General features: G+C 41.0%; 1 protein-coding gene across 11 annotated transcripts in view; it reads left to right on the top strand.

Moving 5' to 3' along the window:
* Positions 1 to 24,340, top strand: part of TRPM3 (transient receptor potential cation channel subfamily M member 3) — an 805,281-nt gene that overhangs the window by 537,387 nt on the left and 243,554 nt on the right. For all 11 annotated transcript variants that reach the window (XM_043565212.1, XM_043565210.1, XM_043565217.1 and 8 more), the window contains exons 2-3: positions 9,490 to 9,569; positions 10,926 to 11,130. In XM_043565212.1, coding sequence (XP_043421147.1) covers positions 9,490 to 9,569; positions 10,926 to 11,130 — 285 coding nt within the window. The remainder of the gene's footprint in view (positions 1 to 9,489; positions 9,570 to 10,925; positions 11,131 to 24,340) is intronic.

Genomic DNA, 24,340 nt, shown 5'->3' with positions numbered 1-24,340 from the left:
GAGGTACAGAAGTGGAATAGTAGTTGTGGTGATTCATTGTGTCTGGCACTGGGCAGCCGAGCCTGTTAGAATACACAGTACTTTGTACAGAGTCTGGAAGAACGAAGAGGCATTGACTAAGTATAGAACCCAGAACTTAGCATTTCCAGGCAAATGGGACAGCATATTCAAAGGTTGAGAAGTGTGGAATAACATGGTACATTAGGGGAACAACCAATAATTTAGTTTGCTGGGGCACAATGTGTTCAAAGATTTGGAGGAAAAGGGAGAGATTTTAATAAAGTTACCTCCGAAGCCATTTCCTAAAGGTTTTAATTACCGAACTGACATGATCATGCAGGGGATGGGGAGCCACAGAAGGGTACTGACTGAGGGGTGTTCTAATCGATTATTTTAGGAAGAACATACTGGTGGCAGCATGCTCTGGAGGAAGCTGGCTTTGTGATGTTTCTCTAGCGTTATTTTTACTTTATAGGTCAACTGCAACTCTAAATGTTAGAGACCACAGTGTGTTTATTGTCAAGCATTAGAATGAAAACAAGGAACATTTAAGAAGGATTGTTCCTGTGTTTCCCAAACTCCAGTCACTTTTGTGATACATCATGACTTTTCTCTATCTACAAATGATTTTTATTCTAATTTATTAAACATTTTTAACAGACTCATTTTTTTCCCAACTCCAAAAGGGAAAATGCATGTCCCCAGGGAATAGCATTTGTTAAGGTACAGGTTTAGCCACTGCATATATATTATATATTAACATAAACCCAGCTATTAAAAATGCCCATCAAAGGGGTGCCTGGGTGGCTCAGTCGGTTAAGTGTCCAACTTCAGCACAGGTCATGATGTTGCGGTTTGTCAGTTCGAGCCCTGTGTTGGGCTCTGTGCTGACAGCTCAGAGCCTGGAGCCTGCTTTGGATTCTGTGTCCTCCTCTCTCCCTGCCCCTCCCCTGTTCGTACTCTGTCTCTGCTGGTAACTCTGCTGTTACAATGGCGGAGATAAATGGTGCCACAAAGAGCCTAAATTATTAACCATCTGACCCCTTACAGAAAATGTTTGCTGACTCCCACTCTACATCATGTTCTTTTTGTTGATGTTGTCAAATGTGGACCTCACAGGAAAAAGTAAATGCTTTGGACATCTTTATGACAGTGAAATAGGCATTTTTTTCATGTCAAAATCTAGTTGCTGCTTGTAGAAAATCTGATTTCCATTTTTAAAATTGATTTAGGTACCAGTGGAAAGTTTTTAGTATATTCTATTTGAGCATGATTTTTTTCTTTAATGATGAATTAGGAGGATGATGTATTCTGCCACTACGTAAAGAACAACCATAGTTAGCATTACCCTTGTGGTTTCCTCTTGTTAGTATTCAGATTATATTCTCTGTAAACTACATCTGAAACAGGCTAGAAATGTACCCTGTCAGGAGTTGCATTGTTGGGTGATGCATAAGAGATTCTAAAAAGACCCATATGGACAGTATGGCCGAGAGCTACAAGTCTCTGTGGAACTAATTACCTTCTCAAATCAAAGGGTCCTGGAGATCATCTGCAGCCTCTTGTGAAAGCATCTCTGTGCTGACTTTACCTGGGGCTTCCCTTTCTCTTAAACAAAAATGCTCATGGTTCTAAAGATAATGTTTTTGTCTTTGGTATAAAGTTTGTGGAAGATGCCACATGTTCTGGTCCCTATCAAACATTTCCCCCTATAAAGGAAAAGAAGCAAAAAGAAAAAATATATATATAAGTAAGATGAGAGAGAATAGAGTTAAGAACAATACAAGGGCAGTGTGAATGGGAGGGAATTCAAGATTTAAAGTAAATCAGATGAAGGTTTGAAGTAGCATCTGATGATGAAGGGGGTTGAAGAAAGCTGAAATCTTAAAATATTTCTTACATTGGAGGGATCATCTATAACAAATTCATTCAGTCACACAGATAGTCTACAGCCTACCAGCTTCTTGTCTCTGAGGTGCTTGCCTGCCCACCAACCCTCCTCCTCTTCTCTCTCTCCCATTTCTTGTCTTTTTCCTTTTCTTCTCTGATCCCTTTTTCCTTTTCTTCTCTGATCCCTTCCTTCCCCCACCTCCTTTAAACTCGAGAAGTCTCATCCAGCACCATACAGAAATTTTCTTTCCAACTATTCCCCACTGAGCCCTCTGTGTTTTCTTTCTTTCATTTTTAATGCTTACTTATTTTTGAGAGAGAGAATCAGAGCATGAGTGGGGGAGGGGCAGAGAGAGAGGGAGACATAGAATCGGAAGCAGGCTCCAGGCTCTGTGCTGTCAGCACAGAGCCTGATGCAGGGCTCAAACTCATGAACCATGAGATCATGACTTGAGCCAAAGTTGGATGTTTAACCAACTGAGCCACCCAGGTGCCACTCTCTATATTTTTAAGTAATCTCTACACCCATCCTGGGGCTCAAACTCAAAATCCCCAAGATCAAGAGTCATCCACTCTACCGAGTAAGCCAGCCAAGTGCCCTCTCTTTTGACTGAATTCTTCCTAAGTCACTTCCTGAACTACTCTTCTTAGTGAATTCCTGTCATCTTAAGCTTAATAGTTGAAATTTAAGAAATCTGGAGATCTGTCCACAAAGAATTTAGTTTTATGGCTACAAATGTATGGTTAGAGGGGAAAATTTAGGAAAATCTAGAAAAAGAAAAGGAAGAAAATAAAAATTAGTTACAGTTTGGGGTGCCTGGGTGGCTCAGTTGGTTAAGAGTCTGACTTGGGCTCAGGTCATGATCTCCCAGCTTGTGAGTCTGAGCCCTGCATCGGGCTCTGTGCTGACAGCTCAGAACCTGGAGCCTCTTCTGATTCTGTCTCCCTGTCTCTCTGCTCCTCCCCTGTTCACACTCTGTCTCTCCCTCTCTCTCAAAAATAAATAAACATTAAAAAAATAAAAAATTAGTTTCCCCTTTAAGTGTATTTCCTACCTATCATGTCTGTCTGTATTTAAAATTTATAATTATTCTTCACTTCCTCTTTTATGCCTGCTTGCCTCACACAAGAATGTGAAAATATGTATTTCTCTATGTAATTAGTTTTCTGAAACTTGATTATGATCGTCATCCAACAGCACGAGCCATAGTTCAGTTAGCCTCCCCTCGCTGAACTTTTTCCAATTTTTCTGTGTTATAAATAAAGACGCAGTGAACATCTCTGTGGCTCACATCTCTGGTGATTCCCTGAGAATAAAATGCATGGCAGTGTTACTGCTGCATGAAAGGAGGGCATGCACATTATCAAGGCTGTCACTATTCTGTAGCCAGCTCCTGAAGACAAGTGAAGGGACTTCTCCATCACACATGTAATGCTGAAGCTCAGTCTGATGTTTCACTTGAACGTCTTGCTGATTTTACTGCATCCTCAGTTGAGTGTCATTAGGTAGCTTATTGACTCTTGTGTCTGGGGTGGACTTGGTATGTGAGACACCGGAGTATGAAGGAGATCAATCCTGGAAACAGCAGAGAGGCCAGGAGAAGGCTAAGTATTCCATCCAAGTTTGGAATAAGTCATCCAGTTCATGCTGTGACTGCCAGTGAATGTTCTCTTAACACATACTAGGTATTTTTAGGGAAATAAAAGATCAGAGTGGCATTGCCCTCACAGATTTACAGTCCCTATTGTTGACCATAAATACCAACTCTCTGCTCTGACCTCTTTTTTTTTTTTTAATGTTTATTTATTTTTGAGAGAGAGAGCGCGTGCACGTGCAAAAGAGAGCACACCAGAGCCCGGGAGGGGCAGAGAGAGGGAGAGGATCCCAAGCAGACTCTGCATGGTCAGGGCAGAGCCTGACTCGGGACTCAAAACCAGGTGCCCCTCTGCTCTGGCTTCTCTCTGGAAGGGAGGAGATAAATCCTTTGGAGATGAAATGCTTATATATTTACTTTTTTAAAAAGTATTTTTGCTTTGTTGAAATCAGAGCTCTTTACTCTCCCAATTTGTTCACTTATCTAGTTAAGAACTACTGTTATGTAAAAAATTCACTCTTGGATGATGTTTGAAAGGGACCTTTTTGTGTGAGCCAGAAGCTCCCAGTCGGGCCACCCCAGGCAGACACCATCCTGCCTAACGTCTGCGTCCATGATCTGGAATGGTCCCGGCTCATCTCTTTTTCATAGGGAAACAGGAGAGTGTAGGTTTCCAGTCACACATTTGCAATTGTCAGGGAGGGGCCAAGGATGAGAGGTGTGATCAGACAAGTCTTATCATTTTATTGACATTTTAGAAGTTGTAGAAAGACGCTGACAAAGTCCAACTTTATTCTACTTGTGCTCCCTTTCAGGGACCAGACCGGTCCTTTGAAACATTCAGAGTTTTTAGCAGTTCCTCTTTAAAGAAATGCTATCATTCCATTCTTTGGGGAGGCATGAACAATGCCCCTTGTGTGTTCGAACCACTCAGAGCATTAATACACTGTTTCTTTAGAAGGATTTGCTTTCCCAAGTTGAACTTTTCAGAACTCAGAACACCTTATCACACTTGCAGAAAGCTTCTCTCTGAAAATGGAAAAAGCCAAGGGGGGAGAGCCTGTCAGGACTTGTGCCAGTTAAATCCGATCTCTCCGGGGATTTGTTTTTCTTCTGGCGTCAGATTAGATGTTCAAATCAAGCAGTATTTGAGGGCTGCAAGGGAATGTCCATGGGATTCTTAGTGAGGCTAATCCCAAAGCGGCACATTCCAAGGGGCTAATCTGCCCAAGTTCATTGCTTACTTGAAACGTCTCTTGGGGGAAGAGCTGGGCAAGTGGCTTTTTTTCCAGTGGGCGGTCATAAGAGCATTATTAACGGGATGACCAGCCCCAGACGCAGCAAAATGAAAGCAACAGGCACCGCTCGTGAGATTGTCCCTGCCGCCACCCAAGAGTCAGTGCTCAGGTAAAATGATTTCAGCTCGTTTTCTTCTTGTTCAGCCTCCCAGGAGTGGATGGGGGTGGGGGGGCCTGCAGGAAGACCAAAGGAATGCCCAGGGAGATGCTGAAGGAAAGCAAAAGTCAAAAATGAACCTAGGCATGCAGTACCTTTGGGTCTTTGGGGTTTTGTTCTGATCAGGACAGAGTGTACATTTGAAACAGGAGAGTCTCCAAAGAAGGAATATAGTGACATTTCACTTGTAATTTGTTCCTCTGAAGTTAGTGAATTTTTTTCTCTTCTAATCTTGTGGTTACTGGTCTGGGTTGTTGTCGTTCTGTTAAGTTATCCAGCTCTAGGGTGGATTGCGGTAGCACTTTCCAAGACATTCTGGAGACAGATTGAGTAAGATTTAGTACATACTCGATGTATGTGCTTGTAAACCAGTCCTGCCTGGAGAAGTTCTTGATTCTGGAGCTGGTGGGGAGTCGGAAGTAAGAAGCATCAGAGTAATTTGGGGAATTAATGTTTGTAGCAGAGCCTTTGTGAGAAAGAATTGAAACGTGCCTAAGTGAAATAACTTAATCTTTTTTTTTCTTTTGAAGGCAATATTTACAGCTTTTGTTTGCTTGTTTCTATCATTTTTATTCTTTACTGACTGTACGCTTTACTTTCAAAGTTAGTACTTTACTCTTTGAGGGTAATCATTATACTTTGTTCAAAATGTGAATGTCCTCGTTTTTGCTTTCAGTACTATTTCCTTTAATTATTAGCCTTTGAAACCACTTCCCTGTTACACATCACACATGACTGATAATGCAGAAAGACAAGAAAGAAAATAGCCCTTCACAAGCTCAGTCATGGCGATGTGACCATTCTACCTTTAGAAAAGAACGTACAAAGTGGCTTTCTAAGGTCTGGTAGAAGCCATCTTTTCTAAGCGTACATGAGACTTCCGAAGGATTTAAAAATAAAAGATTTTAGGGCGTAGTGTCCATTGAAGTTTTGCATTAGAAGAGAATTAAAGGGTCAATGAGAAACATGGCATGTCAAAACTATTTCATGCTTTCTAACAACAAGGATAGCCATTCTGAGCTAACTAACTTGGATTCCGAGGGCAAGTATGAAACTCACACAGAGTAGTTCAAAGCCTTGGGACAAAAGAAAAGGGAATTAGTTTAGGGAACAAGTTAAACCATGATTATACTTCAAATTTGCCCTCTCCAAGAAAATAACTTTAAAAATCTAAGATCTACCCACACTGAAAACCTGAATAAAAAGCACAATAGAGCAAAGCCCACAGTAGAGCGTAGTCAGTTATGCATATACTTTGTAGAATTCCTAATTCATGTGTTTTACATGCATTCTTTCTATTATGTATTATAGATTTCTTCTTAAAAAAGAATCCAATTCAATTATGAATGTTGGAGATATTTTTTTATATTACATTTCCTCCCCTGCCCCTGCAATTTTCCATGCCTTTACAAGGGGAATTGTTAATCTGCTTGTAATAAACTGGAAACTGATGTTCATTCCTTTTGCTAACAGTGAGGTAGGTTTTTCACCTTTGAAAAGGCAACGAGGGTGCTAAACTGCAACAAGTCACATTATTTTTAGAAACTAAGTAGAGTCCGCAACGCTATGTAGTATTTCTGAGTAGAACTTGCAGGACCATCCAAGTTGAAACTGGGATCCATGAGTGAGAGAAATAATCAAGGTGCCCTTGAAAAGTCTAATTCATCCGCCATGGTCCCCCCTCTTCTCATGTTGTGAATCCTGTTGTAATTACATTTCTTTGTTAGAGGATCATTTGTTATAATGATCCTCCTTCTTTTACTTCTTGCTCCTATTACGCGGTCTTCCTAATCTCCCACCCCAGTCCTTTATCCTAAGGGGAGAGGTGGAACAGATAGCGGAGGGTTTATTACTCTACGTGTGAGGATAGAAAGAGGGAAAGATCCAAGTATGAGCTGGTTCTAAGCTATGCCTCTAGGAGTCCAGCACTGTCCAAATACCAAGGCGCTCCCAGGCATGCCCAGATGGCACTGCCCAGATCAAGGGTATTTAGTATCAGTAATGTGTGATTTGGAGAGGCAGTTTAGCAGACTGGGTAAGAAGAGTATGAACTCTGGAGTCAGACTCTCCAAATTTAAACTTGGTGCATCTCTCTGCCTCAGTTTCTTCAATGGTAAAATGGATATAATAGTAGCACGTCCTTCATGGCATTCTTATGAGGATCTATGGAGATGATACATGTATATGGCACAATTCCAGGCACATGATGAGCCCTTCATAATATTAAGTATCGAGTGCCTACTGAGTTCCAGGTGTTCTCCCTGAATCAGGTGCTTCAGTAAATACAACAATGCTCTGAAGTAGCTATAATTATCTTTATGTTACAGAAAAGACTCAGGGAAGTTCAATAACTATTCTGTATACCTTGTTAGTGGTCAGCTAGGCTGATCATCCTCCAGGCAGAGAGAGATCAAACGAGGTCAGTTCTGTTAGAGCAGGGTTCATAGTGCTCTTGTCTGAACATGTGTCAGAATTTTTAGTACCAGAACCAACCCAGCGGTCCCTTTTCTTGAAATGAAACATGGTACCCAAATAATAATGCTAACAACTCAGTGTGTCAGCTATAATTATTGTGCCCATTTAATAGATCAGAAAAACTGAGGACCCCCAAAATTATGTGACTGTGTCCATGCTGTAGAGTCCCACTCATGCCACTTTTTCTAACAGCAGAACTCACACTGTATTCATGATACTGCTGTGTCTCGGGGAGTATTGATTAGCACTCCCCCAAATTTGCAGATGCTTCTCCAAAAGATCCTTCTGAATTCTAGCCAAAGTGATCCACAAAGAAGAAAGGAATTACACTCTCCCTTTTCTGCTCCCTGAGGAGTAGGGAAAGTTGGTTTCAAATGTCCAGTGAGGAATATTTTTACCGTCTGTCTGCCAAGAGATGTTATCAATGAAAGTATTCAGTGTCTAGGAAAAATCACAGCCTATGAATAGTTTAACTTACAGGCTTTTCACAAAGATCAAGCCTGGTTATCTACGCCATTCAGCTCATTTCTGTTGCAAAGATGCAGCCACTGGCTTTTCCTATATATTTGAGAAGAAAAATTTCCATGAACAGACACTGGGGCCTTTCTCATGCCTAGCTGACAAACAGAACTGCAAATGTTACCTTCCTGGTGTGAGGAGGTGTGAGGAGGTGCACCTTCCAGGTGCAGAGGGCCACCTGGACCCAGGGATCTCTGAGACAGGACGGGTGCTCCTCTTCATGTAGACGGTGCATAAACACTGACAAATGTGACCGTGTGACCACTTGTGACCATGACTGAAACAGGATGCAGCTCCTTTGTACCCCACAGGCATCCCCCATGTTGCCACTTTTACAACGTGCTTTGTCATATGAGGTAATCATGGCCTTCACTGCTGCGTGCTTACATAGACTCCCATCACAAGAGAGGAGGGAGATGCAAGACTAAGGATTGAGAGCAAATGAGAACTTCGCACAGTTTATACAGATGTCTAGGTCCTTGGCAGAGTCAATATCAATTAGGGCCACACATGGTGGTTTGTAACAGTCAACACTGGTCACTGAGGCCAAGCAAATCACTAAGTTGCACTTTGGGCCTGTATATTTCAAGGGTATTAATTTAGCCCTAATACTGTGTTAGAGAAAAGATGATGTCATGTAGAAGTAACCTTACAGGATGCTCCAACAACTTCCCTCTTAAATGCTTGGAGAAGGAATCCTCTGAGTAGTTTATAGGATCTCACGGGAGAGTCCTCTACTCTTTCCAATGCTGGTAAAAGCTGCACGATGGACACTATGCTTGGGAACAAAGATAGCACAGTTTGCTGGAACTTCCTTTATCCTTCTGGGAACCAATCTCAGTGGCTGGACTTCTGGGCAGACAGTCCCAACAATGCCCATTCTAAGAAGCTGTATTTCCTGTACTTAAAGACATGGGGAAATGAAAAGAAAAAGTGCTATCTTCCTTCCTTCCTTCCAAAGGCATTACCTGTGAAATTTCTGACTGTGATAAAGACATTTATCTTCCTACGTTTCCATTTCCTTTTTCCCCTTCTGTATTTAAGCGCTGCTAATTTGGATTTTAGGAAAAACATCATGATGGATTAGGGCTCTTGAGTTATATAATTCTCTTACCATTTCTCTTTCTTTGTATAAAAAAAATTGAATGGAAGTGTTAGCCACAAGAACTTCATACTTATTCACATATATTTCTTCCCATCACTGAATATTTGTTAGGTACAGGAATATAAGCATACTGCTCTGTGTTTTTCATGATCTCCGTAACTAGCATTGTTTTTCTGTTCTTCAAAAAAACTTGAAGAATCTGTATAAGTTTCCATCACTAACCATTTTTTTTTATAATGGTACTTTTCTTTGACTCAATATTATAATGTTAACCTAGTCAACAGGTTCTGGCAGTCATTGGTTTTTGTTATATGCAGTGTTTATGTTTGAAGTAACTATCATTTCAATTCAGTTTATGAGATACTGAATCATGATGTAATTATGAAATTTTTGCTTCCTACTCAAAAATACTTGTGGGTTAAATTCACCTCTTCTTTTTTTTTTTTTCAGGCTCAGAAATCCTGGATAGAAAGAGCATTTTATAAAAGAGAATGTGTTCACATCATACCAAGCACCAAAGACCCCCATAGGTAATCTTGCTGTCTCTATAATAAAGTGAGAACACAGAGTAGCAATTATGGGAACAAAACTATAATAGTAATCACTATGCATTACAAGGGAACCAATGTCAAATTAAAGATCATTTTTTTTAATCGTTGCTGGACATCTATGAAGCAATCTTATATGTATACACCATATAATGTGTTGCACCTGCAGTTAATTCTCTAAGAGCCTGTACAAAATAACAGATACCCCATTGGGAAGGAATTAATCGCTGTCTATAAGTGGGCTATATATATTTTTAGTATGGTTATTCGTTTTCCCTTTTAAGCATTTCATTAAAATGCTTAGTTTGTACCAATATTCCCTGCCATAATGAAAAGGTATTTTTAAATAAAAGACTCCTAGAAGGTTACTAATTAGACTGCAGACCTTCAGATTTCTGTCCAAGTACGTTTTTAATATCCTACTAATCTTACCTTTAGCTATCCTACTTACCTTCCTGGTTTTGCCTTAAAGATTAACAGCATATTAGGTAGGAAGCATTTGGGATGAAATAACATATGACTGTCTGGAAATGCCTTTGTGAAAAGGCCGTATAATCAAGTAATTTAAAATATAGACTATAAAGTCCTATAGACTAGCTGTGTAACCTTGAGCAAATTACCTAACCTTCAAAACTGCACTATTTTACTCCTAAAAGGAATGTCATATTATTAGTATTTAATAAATGATAACCATATATCAGTGTTGTCATTAATAGTTATAATCGTGGTACTAGTGAAGCATGAAGCGTATGTATCAGTATTATAATGGTGGTGGAAAAGTATGAAAGACATTTTCATGATGTAAGTAGTGAATTTTGTTTTCAAAGATCTTGCAAATAATATTTCCATTATTTCAGGAACGCTTAAGCTGTAGGTTTTTATTCTTAGTATTGGATATTTGACAGTGAATGTCAATTGGGGAAAGACAAGTTAGGTTGTGACTCACATATGAGTGAGAGTCCTTATTTAAATGTGCATATTAAAATTCTCCCCTCAAAGCTGTGCAGTGGCCTTTGTGCAAGATTTGATAGATGGGAGGAGTGAGAAGTAGAAAAATCTATAGGACTTTTGTTTGCAGGCTCCAATCCTAAACAGTATGGCAGGTGTGGAAGGGGTGGGTGGCAAAGGCCAGGAGGCATGTTACAGCTTATACAGCTGAAGGAAAACGAAAATGGGCAGAAAAGAAAAGATCTCTGTTGGGTAAATACTGGGTTCACTATTTGCCTGGTATAGCCGTATTGTGGGATTCTGCCTAAGAATGGATTGGCTCACTATGGTTTGTAGATTTCTCCAGTAATGGCTGATCCAGGGGGTTCGCTTTGACCTCTTATGTTGCAGGTGTTGCTGCGGGCGTCTGATTGGCCAGCATGTGGGCCTCACTCCCAGCGTCTCCGTTCTTCAGAATGAGAAAAATCAAAGTCGCCTCTCCCGAAATGACATCCAGTCGGAGAAGTGGTCCATCAGCAAGCACACTCAACTTAGCCCCACGGATGCTTTTGGGACCATTGAGTTCCAAGGAGGTGGCCATTCCAACAAAGCCATGGTAATCAGAAAACCCTTCAGTTGCTTCCCAAGTTCTATCTCATGTCCTGTAAAAGTGTGGCGAAGAGCAGGAGGTTTAGTCTTTGGGCTTAATCCCCTCTGCCAGGTCTTGGCTGGGCAGTCAGCTCTCATGACCTTGCCCCTGTGCATTTCTTCTCTCTTCTGTAGAATGGGGGAAAGAAAACCTTCCTCCTAGGATTTTTTAAATAATTAATACTATATCAGACCGTGACTATTGCTATTATTAATAGTAACAAGAAGCTTTCTATAGTGATCCACTATTTATTACTTACTTTCTGGGTCTCATCCATTAAAGCATGTTTTTCTATCTCCTTCGATTTAAAAAAAAAACTTACCTTTAAGTCTCTGTTTTGTCCTATTAGTAACTAGCATTTCTCTCAATTCAAGGTAGAAATGATCATCCCAGACTATTTCCTTCCCTGTTCTAACAGAGATCTTGCCACCTAAAGTGAGTGCTTTTGCTCTAAGCAGCTGTGTTCAATAATGTTCCCAGTAGAGGAACTCCATATGAAAAGCATTTTGTTTGGAAAAGAGGCTTTAGGAAATAATACAAATTTTACTTCTAAGAGTTGTTGCTTCTAAATTTCAGCTTTCATCATGAACCTCTCCCTACTTGGCTGACAGATTTTGCCAGGAGAAAAATATACCATATGTTTTTAGAAATTCTAGAAATGCTCTATTTCATAAAGCTTGTTTCTAACAGAGAGTTGGTTGAGGGTGGGACAGTTGGAGGTAGCTGCTCTCAGGCACACCCCAAGGTTTTCCAAGTTTGGAGAGGAGATTTTGCTTCGAGAAGCATACTGCAAAATTCAAGGGAAGTCACTCCACACTAGTTATAGTCTAAAAATGGGCAGGAGAGCCACCCCTCTGACCTCTCTCTTCTCGCCTTCTTCCTCCCCCTTGCATCTTTCCCCACTCTTGTAGGATTTTCTTCACCAAGAATGGCTGACTGCACTATTCTCACAGTATTTCCTTAAGAAAATCAATTCTGAACTGTACGTTAGAGTGAAAACAATTTTGAGCAATGTATTGGGAAGAAGAGGGTGCTGGGTACAGCCTGGGGGAAAAGTGGGAGGGGGTGGTGGTTAGTCTTGGCCTATACAGAACCAAGGGCAGTGGAGATCTGGCAACTTCCTCATCCACCCAAGGGATGTTTTCAGCTACACAAAGTCATGAAGGGTCCCCAACTCAGCATAATTCCCATTCACAGTATGGAATGGAACCATACACACCATGCATTAATTAAAAGTCATGCCAGTTCACACTATAAGAAAAATGCTCAAAAAAAAAAAAAAGAAGAATCATAGTAAGTAGTAGTAGCAGTAGTTAGTAGAAGAAGAGCGAAGGGATGGAAATGGATCCATGGAGGGCCCAAGTTCTTCACTGGAAATACAATACGATAATGTTGAGAATGAAGTGACTAGCCTCCCCCTCCCGCCCCCACAAAAAAAGCCAAGTGCTGTAGATGAGGAGGTGGCTTAGCAGACAATACCATCATAGAGTGGCACACCCAGTGATGTCATAGAGTGCTTGAATGGTGACCCGAGGCTTTGTGCCCCATGTCGCACAGCTGATAAATGTGGGGTTTTTTTTAAGTTTACTTATTTATTTTGAGGGGGGGAGAATAAATGAATATGTAGGGGAGGGGCAGAGAAACAGGGAGAGAGAGAGAATCCCAAGCAGGCTCTCCACTGTCAGCACAGAGCCTGACCTGGGGTTCAGACTCATGAACCATGAGATCATGACCTGAGCCAAAGTCAGATGGTTAACTGACTGAGCCACCAAGGTGCCCCCACAGGATGGATGTTTATTATGATATTTAATGGCAGAGGAAAAACCTGAAGAGGCACATCTTTCACTATGCTCTTCAAGTGTGAACACATAGGACATCGAACTTTGCGAGCCCTCCCCAAGCCCCACATAGCTCTGTGAAACCCAGAACTATCTGTTGGCAATCAGGTTAGGCACGGTCTACTACATGAGTTTGTAGAGCCCAGTGTAAAATGAAAATGTAGGCCTCCAGCAGGGGCAGGGAAAGCAATCCCCCTTCCCACAGCCAACAACCCCAACACACAGTGGACAGGCAACAGTCCAAGGAACTGCTATCTCTGTAGTGGGGCAGGCTCAATATCTGGTGTGGGTGAGATATGCCACAGAATCACCTGTGAAACACACCAGGGTCCTGCCAGCCTAAGGCAGGGACAGCTATGTCCTTGCTCTGTCCTGAAATGCTGCAGGGAAAACACCCAACCCACCCCTCACCTTGCCTGTGCTCACGTCCCAGGCAGGGATGGAGGGTGATGATGGAACAAAACCCCATTGCTTCCCCAGGCGACATTGTGGAGGGAAGGCTAGACTGGCCAGGACATCAGAGGTGGGAGCAGATGGTCAAGATCCCCTGCCCCAGGGAGGCAGCAGGAGGCAGGATGTGGGACCATGGACCACATGTGAGCCAAGGCTCTGAGCCCTCTGCACGGGCTCCACTGCCCCATCAGACTTTACCTACAAAACACAAATTCCAGGCTAAAATTGTTAAGAATCCAAGAAAGCAAGTGCAGAGCACTAAACCCTAAGCACTGCCTTTCTGAGTGGTGTGACAATGCTGGTCACACACCCTTGAAGCTAACACTGAGACTGGGTCTCACCTATACTAGATGCTGTCATGGCAGTCACTGTGAGGACAAACCTTTCTTTAAGAGTCTAATCAGCCAAATGAGGGCCAGTTTTCTTCCCTTTTTTTTTTAACAGCCAAATATTTAACAAGTGGGAGTCCCCACTATTCAGACACAATGAGCATTTTGTCCACTTGGAATACTTGCCCTTAGATTATTCTGAGTCTCCTGTCTAAACAAAGGGGTGGAGCTGACAGCCGGTCAGATGTCTTGTTTTATCAGGCAGGATGGTTGTTTTGTGCCAACCTGTGCCTTCCTTACTTCTCCCCTCCCCCCACCCCGCAACAAACTGGCACACAAAGGGAAAAGTCAGCAACTACTGTCTGTTAAAGAATATCAGTCTTCAGATGGGGAGGGGATGGTTAAATATTCACCACGATTGAAATGAAACAGGTCAACTAACTTCACGTCTTTGATCCCTGTTCTTGACCAAAATATTTGAAAGTTGAGATGGTTTTTAACTCTAAAAACTCTATAGAGGGCAGATTAACTTTGACCCTTACTACTGGGAAAAAAAAAGATAGACCATTAATTTTTTTCCTTCAAGACAGCCCAAGATGAGGTGCTTGGGTCTTCAAAATGCCATCGTGGTCTGGACACAGTGTGAGGCAGAATCTGCCAGCGTTTGGTAGAAGTTTCAGTTGGAGAGATGAGAATCTTTATTAACATGTGCTGGGCCACGTGGGAGCCATATCTGCTCAGGAACATTATGCACGTGTGTTATCACATAGGCAGTATAGCAGCATGTCAAGGAGCTTTGGTCACCAAAGATGCTTGAGGGGATTGATGCAGTGGTTCTCTGCTTGGAGGCTCACGGTAGCCTGTGGGCCACTACCAATGTCCATGGCCACGGATCACGCCCAGAGAGTCTCCCTCATTGGTCAGGGATAGAACTTGGGCATCTTAAGTATTTGAAAAGCTAGCCAAGTTATTCTATTCAAAAAGGCTTAAAAATTGCTAAATAATCTTACTCTCTCTACCTGTATTATAGATGAGGCAACTCAAGCCCAGAGAAATTAAATTGTTTTCTGAGAGCTCCTCCTTTATTCAACGACAAAGATAATTCTCAAACCTGGGCTGCTCAGGATTCCCCATGAGTTCTATTTCTTCTCTGTCGTGTATGCTTGGTGTAGTCTATAGGAGATGTTTCGAAGGGAAGCTAATTACTATTATTTTTCTAGCTCTTTTATAAGGGTCTTGAGAACTTTGTAGTAGAATTATAAAATTACTCTTATTTGATGAGGTTAATTAAACTCAAAAGCTGTGAGCAGGAGGAAATCTTTGTAACATTACATCCTAGGTTAGTAGAACCATTTTCTGAGCCTTTCCTAGCACTTTGTGGTATTCTGTCCTCAATTCCCAGGCTCGTCGAGCCTGGGAAAGTACAATAGCAATGAATCCAGCATCTCTCTCCTTTTGCAGAGAAATAGTGATCCAGGAAGGAGGCACTCATAGCTGATAGCGAGTGAAGGATCCTTCCTCCCTTTCTTCTCGGCACCAAGCCACGTCCTACCAAATTGCATGCCCCAAATGTCATCCCTGGCAGTTCGTTCAAATACCTCATAAGAGTGAAAACGTGAGGACCAAGGAAGAAGATAGTGAGATACTAAAGCTCTGGGTGAGACATTGTCTTCCTAGCGTGAGCACCAGGTAGCTTTTTAAAACTAACTTAGGGAGCAGTAGGAAGATGGCCCCAAAACAGACACTGGGTCCTCTCTCAGAGACTCTTCTTTATCTGGGGCTACAGCTGTAAGTTATTTAGAAAAGATGACAGTGCTGGACTTGATTATACGGAATCGTATTTGCTACTAATCATCTCTTCCAATTAACGCTGAGCCGTCTTGTGGAGCAGGTAAGTATCACCTAATTAAGGACTTGTATTTAAACCTCTCAAGTCATTCACATAATTATCTTCAGGTTTTCCCTTGCTAGTTACTCTGCTTATTAGATCGGGTTGAGCCCCTTGTTATAGTTTTTATATAATTTAGATAATTATTCCTATGCCTCATTGTCACACTTAAAGCTCTCACTGTTGAGTGTGAAAGCCTTATTCTCTGAGCACTGCCAGTGGGAGGGAGGGTGAGAGGGAGGTAGGAGGTTCCAGGTTGCTGGGGACACCCCAGGGAGTGAAGAGTCTGTCAAGAGCGAGGCATCTACCATCTTATACTCTTTAAACACTTCAGGATTGAATTTGATTTTTTTAAAAATGTCTTTCTTTGCATTATGCAAATTTAATCTGGGAATCGTCACTGATTGACACATACCAAATATGAAATTAAATGAATTCTATTTTACAGAATAAAAGAGCCGATCACTAGACTATGGCTAGCTAAACAGCTTTACATAAGCGTTCATATCATAAGATATCATAAGATATTTGAGGGGGTTGGTAATTGTTCCCTTGATTTCCACTTTCCGCCTTTTAATCTTTAGGCCGCTGCATTAGCAGTACCTTGGGAAGTCCTTTCTGAAACTGAGACTAAAACTAGAAATTATCACTCAAACTACTGGTCCCAACACAGACCTGTAGGAAAAGAAGGAAAGAACCAACTTTCCTCTGAGAAACCCATCTTGCCTCTAGAAAATTCCCATCTCCTTGCCTCTACCAAATTTTATGCTATATAATTCTGGCAGGAAATGCAGAGACCACCGCCTTGAGATCTACTTCTATCTCAGTGAAGTTTTATATTACTAAACCTTTAGCTTTGGCTTATCAGCCAGCACCATTGACCTGGAAACACCCGGTATCTAACATCGAGAAAACACAAAAACAATACAGAATAAATTACAATAGCACTTTTCATTCCCAAAGTTTTGTGGGTCATCAAACCAGGAATGCAGTAACCAGTGACACGACACATTTGTTTTCCAAGTATTTTCTTTCTAGGGAATTGTACATGCATTGAACCACCACCACCAGTATTAAACTCTCACTGCAAAACTAACCATGCCAGAGACTTAGAGAGCCAGTATCAGCAAAATTATCTTAGCAGTCTGATATGACATGGTCTCCTTGGCCACAGCTTTAATTAAAAGTACTCATTTAAGAATGTGGCTACAAGAATTAAAAAAATAAAATGATGCTTATCACATTTCTCAACATAAAGAAAACTAGGCCAGATTTCCCCCTACAGCCTGGGAAGAAAAGCTTTAAAAGTAAGCGTTCAAATAGAGTTAGCAGTGGTAATTCCATTACTCTGAACAAGTGCGACTCACAAATAACCACTCGATAATTTCCCAGAAGTAAAGATGGCTTTGCAGTATTAGGATTTGTCATTTATCGTTTCCAGGAGTGTAGTCAGGTTTATCATTCTGCAGCTTTTCCATTTTCATTTAGACAACTGGGCAAAGTTACGTGAGTAAAAATTTAGGGCTGAAGAGGTCACTCGTTCATTGTCAGAGCCAAATTGTTCCACCCACTCTCAAGTCCAGAATACCACAAGGAGAATTATTACATCCTAAGTAAACAGCCCCAGCCTTCTCTGAGTAGTAACAACTTTTTCTCTCCCCACCCCACCCCCCATGCACACATACAACACACACCCAGCCTCTGCCCACCCTGGGTGTTATAAAGGGAGAACGATGCTGTCCAGTCTGTGACACGTCTACAAGCCCCACATGAGTGGGGAGTGAGGCCATGGTAAAGTTGAGTCCTGTTCTGATGAACGAATTGTAACATTGCTAGTGAAGAAGCAGAAAGAGTGGCATTAGCAAAAGCTGCCGTGAAGTCGCCTGCTTTTACCAAAGAGACCTTTAGAATCAAGAACAAAAACTCAGGCTTCAGTTACCAAAACCCTGTGCCCTTCCAACAAAAACAAAAGAAATCCGTAGTTTTCAATGATCGTCTCTCACAATTTAATTTACCAGTTGGTGGTTTGCTCTTCAAAATATGTGTTCTTTATGGAAATCATGCTGGATGCATTGGCCTCCAAAGCACCTGAGAACAGATCAAATGGTACAATTTCAACTAAATCAAGCCTCTATTTACTGAAGAGCATTCTTGAGGTGCTGGCCTGGATGTCATCTGCTCATCACCCATCAGCCAGGCAGGGGCACTAATGATAGAAGGGAAAAGAAGACGATTATTCTAGGCATGGGCAACTGGTTTGAGCTCAGCTTATCTCTAGAAATTATAAAGTGAGGAACTAAGGGCTCATGAGAGAAGGATGGGCCAGGCAGCCTAGAGCAGAGGTGGTAGTTTTGCTCTCAGCAGGTGCTTTTATATAGACAGATAGGGGCGCCTGGGTGGCTCAGTCGGTTAAGCGTCCGACTTTGGCTCAGGTCAGGACCTCATGGTCCGTCATTCGAGCCCTGCGTCGGGCTCTGTGCTGACAGCTCAGAGCCTGGAGCCTGCTTCAGATTCTGTGTCTCCCTCTCTCTCTGACCCTCCCCCATTCATGCTCTGTCTCTCTCTGTCTCAAATAAACATTAAAAAAAATTTTTTTTAAAGAAATGCACAGATATAGATAAACAGCTGCACCAGTCACTCCCCAGATAACTCCGAGTTGAGAAACAAAAGGCTACTTTAACATATCCACTAAAGAGTTAAAGGACAGATATTTGGATCCCATCGTATGCACAAGTAATTTAAAAGGTGAGTGTAACCTGTATTCAATTTACATGTATTGGTTTTTCTCCCACACCAGGTGAGTTTCCACAATTTAATCCTCCTAGCGTCCTGTGAGGTGGTCAGGAGCGCCAGCATTTCACAAGAGAAGGTGCTCAGATTGGCCAAATGTCTTAGAGCACCAGTGCCTGATGCTACAGTGTGGCACTGCCCGTGATGGGAAAATCTATAAATGGAAGCACATATCACTCACCACATCAGAGTAATGCCCAGGTGACCAGATTTAGTATACCCATCAGGAAGATTTCTTGTTATTTGTAAGGTGATCCCTTAGCAATTAATGAGCTCACATGTGGACAGTCAAAACTGCTTATCTTGACGACCAAGAGAGCTCCTCGTTTCAAATCACATTGACCGTTTATTCATTACTCTGGGAACAACCATTTATGACCTTGAAGCTGCTGATTCGGCACATGAGTTAGCTGTTCTATTACAAGCACCTGGAGAGTTCACTGACTAACTTGCTTTTTATGGGTGTAAGAGTAGAATTTAAAAATTGACATCTTCAGATAATTGTACAGTGTCATTGTATCCCTTCATTTTAATTAGCCTCTTATCCCCAAACCACTTACTGAGTTACTAAACAATAACAATGACAAAAAGCAATTAATTGATTCATTTAAATTCTTCCTTTTTAAAAAAAGAAAAAGACTCTTGCCTTTTATTATCCAAGGGTCAGGTAGTTGGAGGTAATTTGGGTAGTCTGAAAATGGTTGCACTTTCCTATTTATTGTCACCTGAATAATTCCTCCAGTATTTCCTCCGTTCTTCTCTATGATTTTTTATGTAAAATACTGAGTGTTCTTTCTTCCCTTTGGCCCAATGACAAAGCCAAGACACCACTTAGAATCTTTGGTCTGGGGAGGAGTTGTAATCCTTGCTTCTTACATGGTCCCTCAGGAGCTAGTGAGAAATAAAAAACATCAAACCCCACCTCGAACCTACTGAATCCCAACCTGCATTTCCGACAAGGTCCCCAGGCGAGTTGTGCACGTTAATGTTTCAGAAGCACAGCTCACCTGAGAGTTTTGCACCGCAGCAGTAGCTTAAATAATGGATTACGTGAGTGGTTGATTATTAGACAGCTAGCTCTCAGGTCTCAGTCCCTCATCTTCTAGGGGTCTACTGTCTTGCCCTGTAAAGCAGAAAAATTGAACTAGATGATTTCTAGTTGCCATGGTGGCCAAGATATTGCTAAGTTCCCTTTGATTTCTAAGACTGACTACTTCGTAGCCAGTGTGAAAGATCAAAAATCACAGTCAAGTCAAACACAGTGCCTGCCCTCAAAGATCTTGCAACATGGGCAGAGAAAACGGACACGTGCAAGAAACAACCAGAAAAAAAAATCCAGTTGGGTTAGGTTGATAGTTATACTGCATCAACATGAGCTTGCATTCTTAGGAAAAGTAAGTAAAAGCCTTTGAAAGATGGGAATGATTTCTGTAGATGACAAAGAGAGGAACTGGGTTTTCTAGGATTTAGGGAACAGCATTAGCCAAATGCAGAGAGAAGTGGGGAACACCTCTAGGTGGGGTCAAGCTAAATTGTGGGGGATCATGACAGGCAGAATTAGAGTTTATATATAATGTAACAATTTGAACTGAAAAATAGTGTGATCAAAAAGGAATTGGAGAAAGATCTCTGTCGGTGTCTTGTTGAGGACGTGGGGTTAGAGAAGCCGTTTGGAGGTTGTTGGCATAATCCAAACTGACATCCTAGTAAGGAGAATGTATTCCTACAGTAGCAACTGAAGGAATAGAGGGAAAGCCCTGGCTGAAAACATTCATTTCAGAAGCGGATCATTAGAACTTTGAGACTCCTTATAGGTAAAGCAAAAGGAGACGGAAGGTGGAAAGGGCACTTTTACTTTGAGGTCAAGAGCAAGGACTCTGGCGTCAGCAGACCTGGGCTATGGACCCTATCATTACCACTTACTATTGGTTGAACCTGATGGATCCTTTCTGTTCCCCATCAGTGAAATGTGGATGATACCAACCTCGTCATTACTGGGAGGAGTCTGTGAAATAATGTATGTTGCAGCAGTGTAGTAAATACACAAGGGTCTTGGTTTTGGGTTTAGGGTGTTTGTTTGTTTGTTTGTTTGTTTGTTTGTTTGTTTTCTCAGAGTTAAGAAATGGAGAGCAGAGAGAAATATGTGAAGAGGGCCTACCAGCAATGTGACCTTACACAGACAAGACACCTAGTACCTCTGTTTCCCCATCTGTAAGACAGAGCAGGGGACAAGGTGATTCAAGGTCGTTCATTCCCTACTAGAGCATTTACCAGAGTAATAAGAGCTCTGTTATCATGAGCAAGCTTTCCTTAACTGGGAAAAATATTAGGCTAATTCAAAAGGAATTTTAATACATTCAGTAGATTTTTTGGTCACTTTTATGAGGTTCTTTTTTTATTCTCTTTTTTTTAAGGTGTAAGAGGGTGAATAAGAGAACAGTAATTTTAAAAAGCAATTTTTTATCATCTCCCACACTAACCATTTTTGGTTTGTCTAGTTGGGAAGCCTTGTGAGTCCCAGTCCTAATTTATTTCACTAAACACCCCTTTCTGGAATTAGTCAAAATGACATAAATTCAATTCAGCAGAGCTGCCAAATTTTAACTACTCAAGTGGCATAGATTCAGTGCATGGGGACAGAAAGCACTTTATTCTTTGATCTTATAGCATTTGTTATCTAGATATTTTTCATAGAGTCACTCAGTGAGCTAATAAATGTAATAATAGAGAAACAATAACATAGCCTTTGTTTAAGAAACACTGTGTTTGCATCTACCACTCCAATAACCACCCTTCAGCCCCAAAGCTCCTCGTGTGGCACCAAAATGCATGCCTGTTGTTACTGAAAATTTCTGTTGGTAGATCTCAGAAAGGTCTTATCCTCTGCAGGAAAGCTTGTGTGTAAACTACGCCAATTCACACATTGTAAACTCTAGTTACAATTCTCTTGGTATAATGTATTTAGCTAAAATTGCCAACCTTTACTCTTTCTGTTCTGGAATTGGTTTTTGCTACGTAGATTAAATCAATATAAAACCAGCTCATTAGATCCCAACACCTCTTTGGATTTCTGGTATTGGTACGTAGGAAACTTTAGCTCCTTGGTATTTCTGGATGATGCAGTTTATTTTGTCAAGCTGCTTTCATGTTTTCAGCTACTTTGCCTCTTGTTTCAGTCAAATATATTTAAAATAGGCTTTAACAAAAGAATTGACATAATTTGAACTTTTTTTTTTTTTTTGCAACAGCGGGGGCTCTTAGATCCAAAAATTTTGCAATAAATTGTCATCTCCTGTATAACTTTCTTTACTTATACATCTAAAAGCATATGTTTGTGTTGCGTGCACGTCTGCTCTTTTCGTGGTTCTACTACTTCAAGGTGAATACTTAACAATTTCCGAAGTTAGTCAGTACCTTTCTTTTCTCTCCCACAGGACATACAGAGTTTAGAATGCTTTAATGCTGATTGCTCCCAACTCACGTATATGCTGTAATATCCACTGCGTTAGCTCTTTCCCTTCCCACCACACATTAGATATTATCATCATTTTATATTATACAGGCAATGCTTTTTTAGATTTACAGTGTATTTGCTAATTTTTTTGTTTGCCATTCTTTCTTGTATCCCAGATCGTCCATGTGGGATCATGTAATTTCTCCCTGCTGTATATATCTTAAAACTTCCTTCAGTGAAGTCTGCCGGAGATAAATGCTCAGTTTGGGTAGTCTGAAAATGTCTATAATTTGCTCTCATCTTTGAAAGATATTTTCGCTGAATATAGAATTTTACACTGACAGATAATTTCTCTTGGCACCTTGAAGGCACTGGCTTGCGGCACCCATTTTTGCTGTTGAGGAGTAGACCTTCTGCCTTAAAATGACTGTTTCCTTGTAGGTGGTTTGTCTTATTTTCTAGTGGCTTTTGAATTTTTCCTCCCTTCTTTTGGTGTTCCCTGTGAGGTGTCGCTGAGTGGGGCTTGTTTTTATTTATTCTGCTTGGGATTCACTGACGTTCCCCGATCTGAGAATGTGTATCTTTCCACATTTCTGAAAATTTCCCAGCCAGTATCTGTTCAAGTGTTGGTTCTTCCCTGTCTCTTTTATTTCCATCTAGAATTCAGATGCTCTGCTCCAAGGTTTTCAATGTTGCTTCTGTTTTCAATTCCTTTGTCTCTTAAGGCTGCATCTGGCTTATTTCTCTGGATCTATCATTAGTGTGTCTAATCTGTAGCCTAACTTTTCCATTGTATTTTTCATTTAAATTATTGCATTTTTATTTTTAGAAGTTGTTTTTGATTCTTTTTCAAATGTGTTGGTCTTTCCTTATAGTCTGTTGTTCCTCATTGATGCCTTCAATAATCTCATTCAGGTTTTTAATATATTAAAGATAGCTATTTTATATTGTCTGAATATTTCAATATCTTTGAGGATCTTACTCTGCTATCTGTTATTTCTTTTGGTTCTCACTCATACTGCTTTATTTCTTTGTGCAATACATTTCATTTATTTATTTATTTTTTACTATGACATGCTTATTTTCCAATGGGAACTATCTGAGCGCCGGATTGAGGATGCATTCCTCCACAAACGATCCGCATTTGCTTCTTCCTGTTATCTGGAACCACTGCCCAGCCAGAACCATTTCAAATTAAATAGTCTGGTGTTTTTCAAACCACACTGATAGTGTCATTGTGGATCAAAGTCTGTGTGAAGGGGGGCCCCTTGTTTATTTTTTTTTTATGTTTATTTTATTTTTGAGAGACAGAGAGAGAGAGAGAGAGAGAGAGAATGAGAGGGGGAGGGACAGAGAGAGAAGGAGACACAGAATCCCAAGCAGGCTCCAGGTTCTGAGCTGTCAGCACAGAGCCTGATGTGAGGCTCAAACCCATGAACTGTGAGATCATGACCTGAGCTGAAGTCCAAGACTTAACCAACTGAGTCACCCAGGGGTCCTGAGAGCCCCCCTTGTTTACAAATAATCAGAGGGGAATTTTTTCGCCATCCACTCAGAAACAAGGTAGAAGCAGGCAGGCTTCCTTGCCGTCTTCTTCTGTACATCAGACTTTCTTACTTTTTTCCTCCTTACACTTGAGAGTGGAGCCCTTTGAAACAGTGTCCCAGCTTACCTGGGGTCCCGCATTAGACTCATCCATCCTGCGTGATGCCAGGAAAGCAGGTGCCGTTTTGCAGAGTTGAGGAGAAACCCTCAAGTCCAAAGCCTGCTTTGGTCCTTCCTTGTCTCCTGAGGTCCCAACTTCTACTCTGTTTTAGGAATCTGGATGTTTGCTCTTTAAATGCCCGCTCAGCAATGCATTTCAAAAGGCTTTCAAATGTATTTGCCCGGTATTTCAGTTGTTTCCAGCTAAAGATGGAAGTCCTTATATAATTAAACTGAGATCTAAATGAGCATGTATATGATTATATAGATGTTTATCATTGTGTGTATTTATAGCATTTCCTTTATATATACTTAGTATCGCTTATTTCCAGTTGCATCTGCTAACACCTTGAAATCTGATACACACTTTCATTTTTTAAGATTATTCTACAAGAACGATGGGCACGTCTTTTGTCACTTGTCTTCTTTAAAAGATAAAGAAATGTTTGGTATTCAGTTTTTGTAAATTAAATAAAGATCGTCAGCTATTGCCTTATTTTAAAATTCTTATTACATGATGTAGAACTGCAGAATCTCTCAAAACCTCTCAAAGTGACAGGGTCGCAGAAACATCTATATCTACGTCCTGTTGGTATAACTGGGCAAAGCTGGGCTCACGGTGCATTTTAGAAAATCGAACAATTTTAAAGTCTGTAAAAGTCACAATTTCAAGAACACCTTTAGAAGTGGCAAATGCCTTCACCTAACGAAGACTCTCATG

The sequence above is a fragment of the Prionailurus bengalensis genome, chromosome D4 (assembly GCF_016509475.1).
Source record: "Prionailurus bengalensis isolate Pbe53 chromosome D4, Fcat_Pben_1.1_paternal_pri, whole genome shotgun sequence".
Taxonomy (NCBI): Eukaryota; Metazoa; Chordata; class Mammalia; order Carnivora; family Felidae; genus Prionailurus; species Prionailurus bengalensis.
This window is presented reverse-complemented; position numbering and strand designations above follow the sequence as displayed.